The 12,712-nt window shown below is 38.7% G+C and overlaps 2 protein-coding genes and 1 long non-coding RNA gene across 3 annotated transcripts in view; 2 read left to right on the top strand and 1 right to left on the bottom strand.

Moving 5' to 3' along the window:
* The window catches only part of LOC108705643, a 182,613-nt gene that overhangs the window by 126,107 nt on the left and 43,794 nt on the right, over positions 1-12,712 (bottom strand). The window lies entirely within an intron of this gene.
* Positions 496-3,317, top strand: LOC121393730 (NADH dehydrogenase [ubiquinone] 1 alpha subcomplex assembly factor 4-like). Its single transcript, XM_041563087.1, has 3 exons — positions 496-750; positions 1,096-1,193; positions 2,100-3,317. Exons 1-3 carry the CDS (start codon positions 615-617, stop codon positions 2,397-2,399), a joined length of 534 nt encoding a protein of 177 aa, XP_041419021.1. The 5' UTR covers positions 496-614; the 3' UTR covers positions 2,400-3,317.
* On the top strand, positions 9,929-12,644 carry LOC121393737. Its single transcript, XR_005961303.1, has 3 exons — positions 9,929-10,377; positions 10,992-11,156; positions 12,128-12,644. It is a non-coding gene; the product is annotated as an uncharacterized LOC121393737 (long non-coding RNA).

Here is a 12,712-nt window from a genome sequence, read left to right as displayed (position 1 = left end):
ACAGTGTCCATTTTAGGACATGTTCCTGCATAACTAATATGCCGCATGCGCTCTCCCTCTGTCGAACCTATTGCCTGCACGTGTCCACACTCTGCGGATTCCTATTGGCTATTACATGCTGGGGGTGCAGCCAAATAATGCAAGAGGCAAAACTGAGGAAAACAGATGAAATACACCCAGCGTTAAAGCTGCTAAGGAAAACGGATAGAACACAGTTGAGATTTTGTGGAGGAGGGTTAATTCTCTGGATTCCGCAACTGAGATGAATGACGGCTGGAGTATAGAGAAGGAGGCATGGAGTATAGTGGATGTAAGGGAGTGCATGAAGTATGTAGCAGGAGGTGATGCCATAGATGAGGGATAAGTTATTGGAAAGCACGTTGTGGAAGTTGAATCATTAGGGATGCAGGAGTTTTGACAAAGGGAGAACGCATGTAGCACAATGACGGAAGTTGTCCTACAATGGACACCGTACATTCAACCTTTGTACTGGCAACGCGCCCCTACAGGCTGCCTTATGTGCTTCAACCAGGAAATCGTCAGGCCAGTTTGGCTTCATGTTCAGACGGAGGATATTCAGGCACGCTGTGTCAGTGAGTGTGCTCTGAACAAGCATGGGGCTACACTTAACACGAGCACTCCGCAACTTTAACCTTGAAAATCGGGCTCATGGGCTTATTGGCAAGGAGAAGCCAAGGCCTGCACCCTCCCACCCGAAAACAGAGGATGCACTGAGGGCAACCAAAACACGTGAGTAATGGGGGGGGGGAGATGTTTACTCACAGCAGCCTAATTCTGGCATTCTCACTGCTTTTGTGTTTTTTTTTTTTTTTATGAGCAGAATTTTTTTTTATATTATATATTCTAAAACATTTACTAGATGGGATGTGAGAGAAATGCATGGTGGGAATTGTAGTTCTTCACTTCAGTGGTTAGAGGTCACGACTCGTGAAGCCTCTCCAATTTGCCTGAGAGGGAGAAAAAATTCCTTCCTGACTTCTAAATGGCAATCGTTTGCAAATGCAACAAATGGGATCCTTTATTGCTGATTTTTTTGAATAATATTTATTTGGGGTGCATTTCTGTTTTAATCAGATCACCCAGACATTGAAGATAAAATCCGTAACAAAGATAATCTGCTTCTGACAAGGCTGAAAGAAGTTTATGTTGACTCCAGTGACCCATCTTCTGAGGTAAAGTTATTTAAGCCTTCTTTTTTTTTTTAACTCCAGCCAAAAGATGGATTTCTTTTGTTTTGTTTTACTATACTTCAGAACCAAATTCTCTTCCAATATAAAGTCCATGCTGTGTGCGTGTATATTATATATGTGCAGTATATTGTTGCTCCCTCAATTTAAATAAGGGACAGCAGCACAGAGCATGTGCAGTGAAACAGCAGAAAATAAGTTGGGGAGCAAGCGGGGCATCTTTGAATTCACAAATCTACACTGCTAAAGGGCTGGGGTTGCCTTGGGCTGGTACAGAGTTTTTAAAAAATAATGTGCAGCATTTTAGTCTACTTCTTTGTAGGACAGTGCAGTTATTTAGTAACGGCAGCACCAGACTGGGGTATCTGGAAAGTAATTATATTCACTGGAGGTGCCTAACACCCCCCCCCCCCATCTGAGTGATTAATCCTTTCCTTCTACTTTAAGCTTTAGTTTTTCTGTTAAAGAAGAAACATGAAGTAATAAACAGCATGTTGTACAATGTGTAAAGGAATTAGTGTAGCTATATCATTGTGATTATAATGACTTCTCAGCAAGCACCATAGAGCGAACCTCTTCTCATCAGGTAAGTCATTAGAATCACTGGGGGTGCCTAAAATTAGTAAATGGCATGTTATGAATTATGTAGAGGGATTTATGTAAGTATATCAGTTATATGCCCCTTTTAACTGTGCATTGAAAATCTGATCAGTACTTCTGATGGAACTGCCCTGAAGTAGCTGTGTGAATTTAGAAAACAAGCTCACGCCTTGAATGTATTGAGAAAAACCCTGGAACTCGAGTGTATTTGCTTGGTAAAACAAGTAAGCCAACAATTGTTACATTTATAAAGAAATGTGATATTGATATATTTTTTAACCATTTAAATAGGTACAAACCAAAGAGAGTGCATCTGCGCAAGAAGAGCTTAGACTTCCAAAACTCACTGTGAATCGAGAGTCCCTTATGGATCTGGATGTAGAGAGTATTCCTAAAGGAAAGATTTCTGTGCTTGAGGCACTGACACTTCTCAACAACTATAAAAATTCTCCAGAAACCTGGACTGCTAAGAAAATATCAGAAGACTACCACTTAGACTCCAAGAATACCCAGGCACTGCTGGAATACTTTATACCTTTCAATGTGAAAATCATTCCACCCAAAGACAAGAAGCAAATTACAGACTCCTAGAACCCTGGAACTTAATAGCAGAAGGCAATTTATTTATATTTATTTGAGAACTCTGATCTGATGAATATTTTGTTTTCTTTAACCCTTCTTATCTGTGATTTCTTGCATTAAAGTCTTTGTGGTATGTGGATAGTCTGTCCCAGTGTACTCACCTTTCTGCATTCTATGCAAACTAGACTTCTTGCATCCCTTCTTATATATTTAATCTTATACTATATGACACAAAGCAAAAGAGAGATCAGTTATGTACTTGCTTACCACTTTGTACGTTGGGTCCGGGTGCTCAAGCCCCACACCTTCAACTTAGGGAGCCATACATGGAACACACAGAAAAACAGGCTGGCACTTTCCAGGCCACAAACAGGAGTAAAGTCAAAGCAGCTCAGTTGAGTGAAAAACGTACTAGTTTATTTGTATCAGTACATAATTGTAAAAAGATTTAAACATTTTGTGCCTCAGGAGCGAAATCAATCATAGACTTATCTTATACCATCTCAAGATATTTCCCAATATTGATATTGTGGTCAATATTTTTGCGTAGATTATAGGGCTTAAGTTCCATAAACTAACAAATCAACACATTTTCAAATGTGTTCTATAGAACATGAGATCATCTGAATTGTAAGTTATCCTATCCACTGAATACGTAATAAAATATCCTACAAGAGGTTCTGTTTGGCAGTACACCTGACTTTTACTCAACCAAAAATTGTTTCCAAACCAGGAATTCAAAAATAAGCAACAACTTTGAGGCCACTGGGAGTATTCTTCAGAAGCAGGCTTCATAGCATCTGGCAAAATGCCTGTGGCCACTCATATTTTATTTAGAACTGTTGTGTCCCCTTGCTTTAACCCTTTAGATCTTAATGCCCATCTGTCACTCAGGGGCTTCATTATCTTAGCTAATTCTTTACAGGTGCTCATCTTCAATGAGAAGAGACAATACTGAGCACAATTATAGAATATCTCTGAGACAGGTGCCTTACTTTCATTACTGCAATATTCATTATTAATTATATTTATTTCATATCACTGAAAAAGTTCTAAACTGTGGTATAACAGGGTTTCTTAAAGAAATTATACACTTCTCCAAATGCTACTGCTAATGAATTATTATAGATGTTACAGGTAATGGTGTTGTACCATGTTAGCTAGTCAGAGTTATCGAGTAAAAGTTTTGTATGAAACATTACAAAAGTTGTATTACGATGATATTTTCATTGGCTAACTATGATTAACAGTAGCATATGGATATTCCTTAACAGTTTTTAAACATGTCGGCACTTGGTCTGGGACAATAATTTGTAGGGATGCACCGAATCCAGGATTCGATTCGGGATTCTGCCTTTTTCAGCAGGATTCGGATTCAGCCGAATCCTTCTGCCCGCCAATCCGAATCCTAATTTGCGTATGCAAATTAGGGGTGGGGAGGGAAATCTAATGACTTTTTGTCACAAAACAAGGAAGTAAAAAATGGTTTCCCCTTCCCACCCCTAATTTGCATATGCAAATTAGGATTCTGTTCGGTATTCTGCCGAATCTTTCGTAAAGGATTCGGGGGTTCAGCCCTAATAATTTAGTTACAAGTTGCCCTACAGGAACTCTTTGTGGGTCTTGATAATAAGTCGCTTCTGCTTGAAAAAAAAACATATATATTTGCACTCAGATCACAGTGAAAATAATGGATAAAAATATAACACCCAGGGGACTCGGGCAAATTCATTAAGATTCGTAGTTGCGCCAGCATCCGCTTCGCTAGGCGTATTTTAGCCAGCGCTACGTTAATTCACTAAAATCCGAAGTTGCGCTCAGGGGAAGCGTAAGGTTGCGAAGTTGCGCTAGCGTTAATTCGCAAAGCAAAGTTACGCTAGCGATGCTTAATTTGCATGTGGCGCCAAATTGAAGTTATAATGGAGGTATATGTAGCATCACTACACAAGCCTGGGAAACCTTCAAAACAGCAAATAAAATTTTTATTTTGCCCTACACATGTGCCCACTGTATATTTAAGGTGCCAAGAGTTAGGAAATGTAGGGGGGAAGGAGGGTAGCCCCAAAAAAAATTTCGATCTTTTTCAGCCTATCACCCATAGTAGTTACGTCCGTTGCGCAAATTCGCCAGACGTAATGGTGCGAAGTAACACTAGCGAATTTACGCCAGCGTCCGTTAGTGAATCGGCGAATTAACGAAAATGCGCATTCACGCTGGCGTTAGGTGCTTCGTCTTTTAGTGAATTTGCCCCTCAGTGGGAGAAAGTGCTGGCAATCTTTCTATTGAGATGCTTCTGCACAGACGGCTAATAACAGGAGTAGCACCTTGTTACATTTTCTGATCCCTCCAAGCAGCATTGCAGTACAAAAACAAATACAATCATTTTGTTGCTTAGTTTGCAAGCACTTTCCTTTTCATAATAAAGGCTGCAAAGGATAAAATGAATATTTATTTTGTAGAGAAACTCATCACAACAGAGTAATCGTTTTAAACAAAGCTATTGTCTATTGTGGGGAACCCAACCTTTTTTACTCGTGAGCCATATTTAGATTTAAAAAGAGTTGGGGAGCAATGCATATATATATATAGATATAGATACTGTATATAGTATGTATTATCGCTGATAAACTCTATCTCAAATTTGAAATAAATCTGCCCCCATGCCTGGCTAACTGGCTCTTATATCACACTGGTTGGAAGTACCTTTGCTTGGGTTGACTGTGACCTGCATAACTCAAATGTGTTGGGAGATCTTTATTTGGAGAAAACCTTATGGTGCACAGACATTTTGGGGCAGATTTATCAGATTTGGAAGTGCAAAAAACTTTGAAATTAGACCATCGAATAGGCTTGTTTGATATTCGAAGTAGAATTCGTAGGATTTTTAACATTGTACGATCATACTTCGAATAATACGATTTAATCGTACGATCGTACGATTTCACTTTGACTTCTAAAAACTTAGCCAAATGTTGGCTATATGTTCTAGGATGTCCCCATAGGCTAACATAGCAATTCAGCAGGTTTAAGGTGGCAAAGTGTCGACATTTTTTAAAGAGACAGTACATAAAATTATCGAATGGTCGAATAGATGAAGCATTTTCACTTCAAATCAAAGTCGAAGTACCCAAAAAATACTATGAAATTCAACGTTTTTCCATTCAAATATTCACTTCGAATTCACTTCGACCCTTAGTAAATCTGAGCCTTTGAATTGCACTTTTGGAGCGTTTAAGAAAAAGATAAAGAACCAGTAGTTGTAATCTGTATGTAAAAAAGTGTCTCTGTTATTTATTTATATTAAGGAATATGTTAAAATCTTTATAGCTAATCTACAAAAAAAATTTAAAAAAAAGCAAGATATCTGCCAAAGTTTCTTAATGGAATATGTTAAAAGTGTGTTTGCAAATTCTCTAATTTCCTTTTATTTTTTTGGTTTATCTTTTTGCTTCCAAATTGTTAAATTTGATATGTTATTCAGCATCAGATGTTAAACAGGAACAAGGAAAACATTACAGGCCACTTTAGTATCAAGTAATTACATTTTCATTTCAGAATGCACAAAATGCATGGTTTCATTTCTCTTTGTAGAATCAAATCTTTGCCCAAACACCATAGGCTTTACAGATGGGAAAAAGATCAAAGAAGTGAATGCAAGGGATATATTTTATTAAAAAATGTTTTTCAAACACCTTGTTTTTTTAAATAATGAAATTATACAGTATCTTGGTATTCTGCAGATCAGGGTCCCATAAATAGAAATATCAGGCTTCAGGTTTCCTACAATAACTAAATGTGGACAGATAGAAAAAAACTCCAGTCAACATGACTGATTCAGCCAGAGACTAACCCCTACCCCTTTGGTACATGTAGCAATGGCATCTGTTGTCTCCTGCTGGGAACTTTTAGTACTGTCATGTGCAGTGTGACTTTTATAAAGCTGTTTAGGTACATCTTCCAATATGCAACCTAAAAAAATTGTAGTATCATTATGTTTCAAGTTTCAAAAAAAATGGGTTTATTTTACAATATGAATTTGCATATTGATTGTCACTATTTGGATATGATGTTTTCTGAAATGGGGAAGTACAATATAACCTTATGAATCATTGTAATTACATATAAGGTTATGAATGTTCCTTTTCTTTTGGAAGCATTAGGTAATAAAGCTCTTGTTTTTAAACATAAATTACCGAGTGCAGTTTTATGAGGTAATGTTTTTCAGATTAAATATACATTCCTCTCAGATGTCATGTAGGACCGCTAACCTTTCCCATAAGAAGTAAAATGTGGTACTACTGGTCTGTATAATTGATTAAATCATACATTTTCAGCTTTAAAGAACATCTATTTAATATTGGTCATTTACACAGTATAGGGACGGAAAATATGCAAAATATGGATGGAAATCAACATGTTTTGTGGCCACTTGCACCCAGCCCTGCACCATTCTACATTGTCTTACAGACATGAATGTTCCCTATGAATATGTCACTACCTGCATTTGGCTGTACTGTATTCATGAGTGGCAAGTGGAGGCTCTGCCAATCCCCTAACCTGGTGGGTGCAAATTTGCAAAACCCTTAGAATTGTCAGGGCCCACTTTAAACATCCCTATAATGCTCGCATGTTAGTGATCTTAGTCACTGACCTAACCTTTATCGCCCTAGAAAAACTATGCCACTAGAGTGGTATTATTTACAACACCTTACATCTCACTCTCAGTCACTAGGGTCAAGTGGCCAGAAGGTTACCTGAATTCTTTATTCATGTCTCCACTTCCTCCTTCTAGGTAGGCAGAAATAAATAATAATGGCAGTCTGAACTGAAACCTTTTCAGAAAAGCCTGTTTATATTGAATACTAAACATAATAAAAAAGCATTTTGTGTTCATTTGCTGACCCATAGGATTACCTGACATCTCCCTGAGAACTAAACTCAACAACACTGCCCAGTCTTCACAAGCAATTGCTGAGTTTTCTAACTCTGGATGAAAGTGAATGTTTCACCACTGCCTTCTATAGGAAATACTATAGGAAATATTGTTTTCCTAATTTATTTTTCTATGATCCCATCTGATGTAGTGATATAAGATTTATCATTTTATACCAGGATCTCAGGATTAGCTGTAAACAAATAATAATAATTATTCCTCAGATATGTTTTCCTATTCTACTATGCTCTGTTAATCTGCATCTGGGCTGCAGTGTACATGTGCTGTAACATTCAGGTGCAGCAAAATGGCAGTTGGTCACATGGTATGCGCACTTCCTGTTATATACCCATCATCCCTTGCAAAGTAACAGTTGGTTGCAACGACCCTTGGTTGTCTTTGGTGCTGCACCAGCATTTGGAGATTTTGGAGATTTGAGCGACTTCCAAAGCGATTTTTTTTACAGTGAGAAGAAAAGAACTTATCCAGGATGGACTCTACAATCAATATGATCAAGCAAATAAGATCTCAGCTTGAGGAGGACAGCAGGATGGAAACACGTGAGAGGGTTAAGAGAAAGAGGGAGCAAAGCCCAGAGATAAACAACAAAAGACCCCACCAAAAGACAGAGCGAGCAAGAGAGAGGAGAAGGAGGAAGAGGGAGAGGAGGAGACAGAGGCTCTTGTATGAGAAGAAGGAAGAGCAAAGGTGGAAAAGACCAAGAAGCAGCGACAGGGATGAAGCAGAAGGTAAAAAGGATCAGACTATCCCATAACAGAGTGTAACTGTCTCTAACTGTCTCTTCAAGCTTGTTACCTATACCCATGGCTATTAGCCACAGGACATCATATTTTGACCTCATTGGCAAAGGCAAATTCCCAGCCTGACTGTAACATGGTATTTAATGTATTAGATACAGTGACATTGGAGCACAATCACTCTAAGGGAAAGCTGTCACTGGTCCATAACTGACATAAAAAACAGTTGCAAATGCCTAGCATTAAACCTAGCATTAAACAGTTTGCCTCCTCCAGTTATCCACTTGTGTCTGTCTGACTATATATCTATCAATACCTATTCATCACTCTAGCCAACAAATCCTGATCCTTCCTATGAATCCCTCATTTATTCTCACTACTGTGTTGTTCCCTAAGGAGCTGTGATGCCCATTTCAGTCCTTCTAATGGTTACCATAGTGTCTAGTAGAATCCTATGTATGTACAACACTGATGGGGGAAATTAAAATGTAATATAAGCTTTATCATACTGGAATACGAATCAATTAAATGCTGAATTGTTTCTGAAATAATTAAGTTTATATTCACTATCCCTCTCTCAGCATCTGTTTCTATTTATTCTGTCTTCATACAGCAGTTCGGTTCAGATATTCATTGACAGTTAGATCCAATATATCTTATAGGGGGGGGGGCTTCCTTTCCTAGCAAATGTATTAGAGCTCACTCAAATAACTGATTCCAGTACAAACACTAAAAAAATAACTGCCTTTTGCACAAATTCTGCATGTAGAGATACAGGATTTCTAGTGATTTTAATAGAGTGAGCTCTAATACATTTTCTAGGCAAAAAGGACCCCCCCCATAAGATACGTTGGATCTAACTGAATATCTGACAACCAACTCCTGCATGAAGAAAGACTAAAGAGAAACAGATGCTGAGAGAGGGATAGTGAAGATTAACTTGATTATTAAAGAAATGGTACAGAATTTTTAATTGATTGTATTTAGAAAGTTTCTAATTTCAGTATGCTGAAGCTTGTATTAAATTTTCATTTTCACTATAGTTCCCCTTGAAGCAAACCCGTGCCTCTCCTATCATTTGTAGTATAACCCCTAGATTGTAAGCTCATATGGGCAAGATGTTCTGACCTAATGTCTCCCTTTATGCTTGTTCTATCCTTTGCCATTGCTTTTGTTATGCTGTTTGGGTTCACCTGAGCCAATAGTATGGTGGTGCCGCATATGTTGGTGCTTTATAAGTAAGTGATAATAATTATACAGATTCTGCTGGGTTTGAGCACTGTAATGGTTAAATTGAGCTCAGGAGAGGTGGGTTAGGAGAATAAAATATGATCAGCCAGCTAGAGTTTCTATGGGAACCAGCAATGCTATCTCTTCATTGGCTGTTAGACTGGAGGCTGTGTTAACTAATCTGAGCTGAGAATAAATGAGCATGCTCGTGAGCCAAATGTTAGGCACCCCCAAGTGATTGTATTGACTTACCTGACACCCCAGGCCTGTGCTCCTATCAGCAGAAAAGTGCACTGGCCCAAGGTTCTTCTAGTGAGCACCATGGAGCGATCATCTTCCTACTTCTTCACTCTTTAAATCTCCTGGTGCAGATGCATGCGCAGTAGAACAAAATAGCTGGCTTTTTTGTTAAAGCTCAACCTTTCGATCTACTGTGCACGCGCACCTGCGAGAAGAAAGAAGAAGCCGGAAGAGGATCGTTCCATGGTGCTCGCTGGAAGAATCCCGGGCTGTTGCAGGTTTCTGCTGATAGGAGCACTGGCCCAGGGTGTCAGGTAATTAAATACAATCACTTGGGGATTCCTAACATTTGGCACCCCCAAGTGGAATATGACATTTCTTCTCCTTTCAGTTATCACTATGTTGTATAATTTTAGATTATGACCAGACCTTTTATATACCACATCCACCTGTTCCTTGGTGAGGAAAAAGAGGCATTTGTGTATATTTCCTTAAATTTTGTTTTCAGTTTCTTATTAATAGATCCTCAGTATTATGGCCATCGCCGGGCCAACCCGGGAAGGGGCCCTAGGCTGCCTGGCCGGGCATAACGCCCACAGACGTACAAGCGGAAAGTCCAAATGTGCGGAACCCCTACTTCCGGTTCTGATTATGGCCATAAGATACGTATTACATATTTATAATATAAATTATTAACAGAATTTCTTTTCTAACAGAAGGAGAAAGTTCCTGGAAGAGACCACACATCGACAAAGAAAGATGTGATCCACTGGACATTTCCAGCTACAATTTCCATCACGAGCTGGGCAATGGATCATTTGGCAATGTGAGCAATACATGCATGTTTTACTTATCTGCCATTAAATAAAGTACCTATAGTTAACAGTCAAAAACAAAGGCCCAGGGTTTGATCATCTATTTTTTTCTACAAATACTGGTGTAAAGGCCATACAGGGTTGTCACTAGAACTTACTTTGCCCCATAAGTCTTTAGAAACCCAAAGGGGCCTACGTTTTTAGCCTGACTGGAACCCTTCTATGTGGGTGTGCCTGTGTGTTTTTTTTAGAAATGCATCTAAGTTGCTTCCAGTTTAGTGAAACTGGTCTTTGTCCTTTATCCATTCTTGGGTAAGTCCTACCTCTAAAGTGGCCTGTGATTGTGGAATTAATTTTACCCCCTTTATGGCAGCCCTGGATCTAAATCAGAAGTCAGACAGAAATGCCTATTGATAGGAACTCAGGATGGCAGGCCTTATTTATTATTTATGTGGAGCAAAGCAGTTGGCAGAGGATCTCTGTTGCTTATTGAATTAAATATTCTGTATATCATTTTTATGATATTAAATATTTTATTGTATAAAATCCGAATGTGAGAATCAAATACTTTAAATTATTTGCACATTGTGATGGTTTTCTATCATTTATCCCTTCTCTTTTTTAGGTTATGTTAGCATCATTGCCCAACAGAAAGAAACCAGTGGCAATTAAAATCCTTAAGAAAGAGAACATCAAGCTTAAAGAAAGATATGAGACCGAAGTGAAGGTGATGAAGCTGGCTTGGAAATGCCCTTTCCTGTGCAACATCCATGCAGCATTCCAAACACAGGTACAATTAAGTGTTATATTGCAGTGAGGTGTGTTGATGTAGTGGCCTCTTGCCAAGAGAACATACAATTTGCTTTAGAGGGGAATATCCCTATGCGAGTCTCACAGGGCCCAGCAAATTTATACCTGAGTTCAGATTGAGAGGAGGCCTAGTTACTGCCGCAGTTGTCTTAAATTACTGTTTTTATTCGAATACATGAAAAAGAACTAAAAGTGTTTGCTGACTAGAAAATATTCTATAGTTCACCTTGGCATTGTATCCACCCATCATTACAAATGAGGTATTGGATCTCTTATCCAAAAAAACGGTTATCCAGAAAGCGGAATATTGCAGGAACGCCATCTCCAAATAATGCATTTTAATCAAATAATTGAAAAATTAAAAAATAATTTCCTTTTTTGCTGTAATCATACAACAGTACCTTGTGCTTGATGGAAACTACGTAACATAAATCCATAGTGGTGGCAAAACAATCCTATTCGTTTTTCTTTTAAATGTTCAAGTTATTATTTAGTAGAGATAAAGAATGTTGATCCAAATTACAGAAAGATTCCTTATCTGGGAAACCCCAAGAACTATATTTGCATAATGCATCACTCCTCACACAGGAGTAGGTCCGACTTGTGGTTCCACAGATAATTTGTCTGATTCTGCTGTACCTGCCCTATTATGGCTGAGCTACACAGCAGGGTTGGAGGTTGATCTGGTCCTGGTTCCAGAGCACATGCTCATAGTTGGTGATCAGCACCAAGGAGCAGAATTGAAGCAGAAGAACGTTGCAGTCACCATGGTACTCAGCTATGCCTAAGGAGTATAGGGGTGCAGGGCTGCACTTGGAATGTGGTTGCAGCAGTTCAGGAGAGGGGCCTGGGGAGGGGATGTATGGTCACTAATTGAATTCAGTTTTCTTTTAATATTGTTGTGCAGTGGTATCTATGTAACAGGAGATTTCTTTTTCTAATTCTATCCAGCTGCATGCCTTCATTGTGATGGAATATGCAAGTGGAGGAAGCCTACAAGATCTTCTAAACAACAGAGGCTATCTGGACATGGACTCCGTACTGTAAGTGACATACAGCCTGGGGAGGTGCTTTTCTTCATGTAGCAGCCATACATTAAATGTGTAGTAAACACAGTATGGCAACAACATTTTGCCAGAGTGTAGCAGCAACACAAACACTGTACCAGTCCCTGACACACACCACCTTGTCACCAGTCCAGGTAATCCTTGTGGATGCCTTGGCACATGCACATTCCAGAGTTAAAACTAAACTTAGATGCCAAACTCTTTTCACTAATGCACATGCAAACAGCACAGGGCAGCAGTAGGGATCCCCGGGACAGAAAGCAAGATGGCAACATGACACTCACTAACATTGTCCTTTGGCTGATGTGATTTTTATTATGATCATAATTCATGATTATAATCACTGGAGGATGCTTATAAAATTGGCACCCCAGTAATTAAACCTTTCCTTGTCCTTTAAAGGTGTAAGGTAAAGAATATATATCCACTATGTGCATTTTTTGCTTATTTTTTTCAAAGGTACTATGCA

This window comes from Xenopus laevis, chromosome 5L (genome assembly GCF_017654675.1).
Source record: "Xenopus laevis strain J_2021 chromosome 5L, Xenopus_laevis_v10.1, whole genome shotgun sequence".
Taxonomy (NCBI): Eukaryota; Metazoa; Chordata; class Amphibia; order Anura; family Pipidae; genus Xenopus; species Xenopus laevis.
This window is presented reverse-complemented; position numbering and strand designations above follow the sequence as displayed.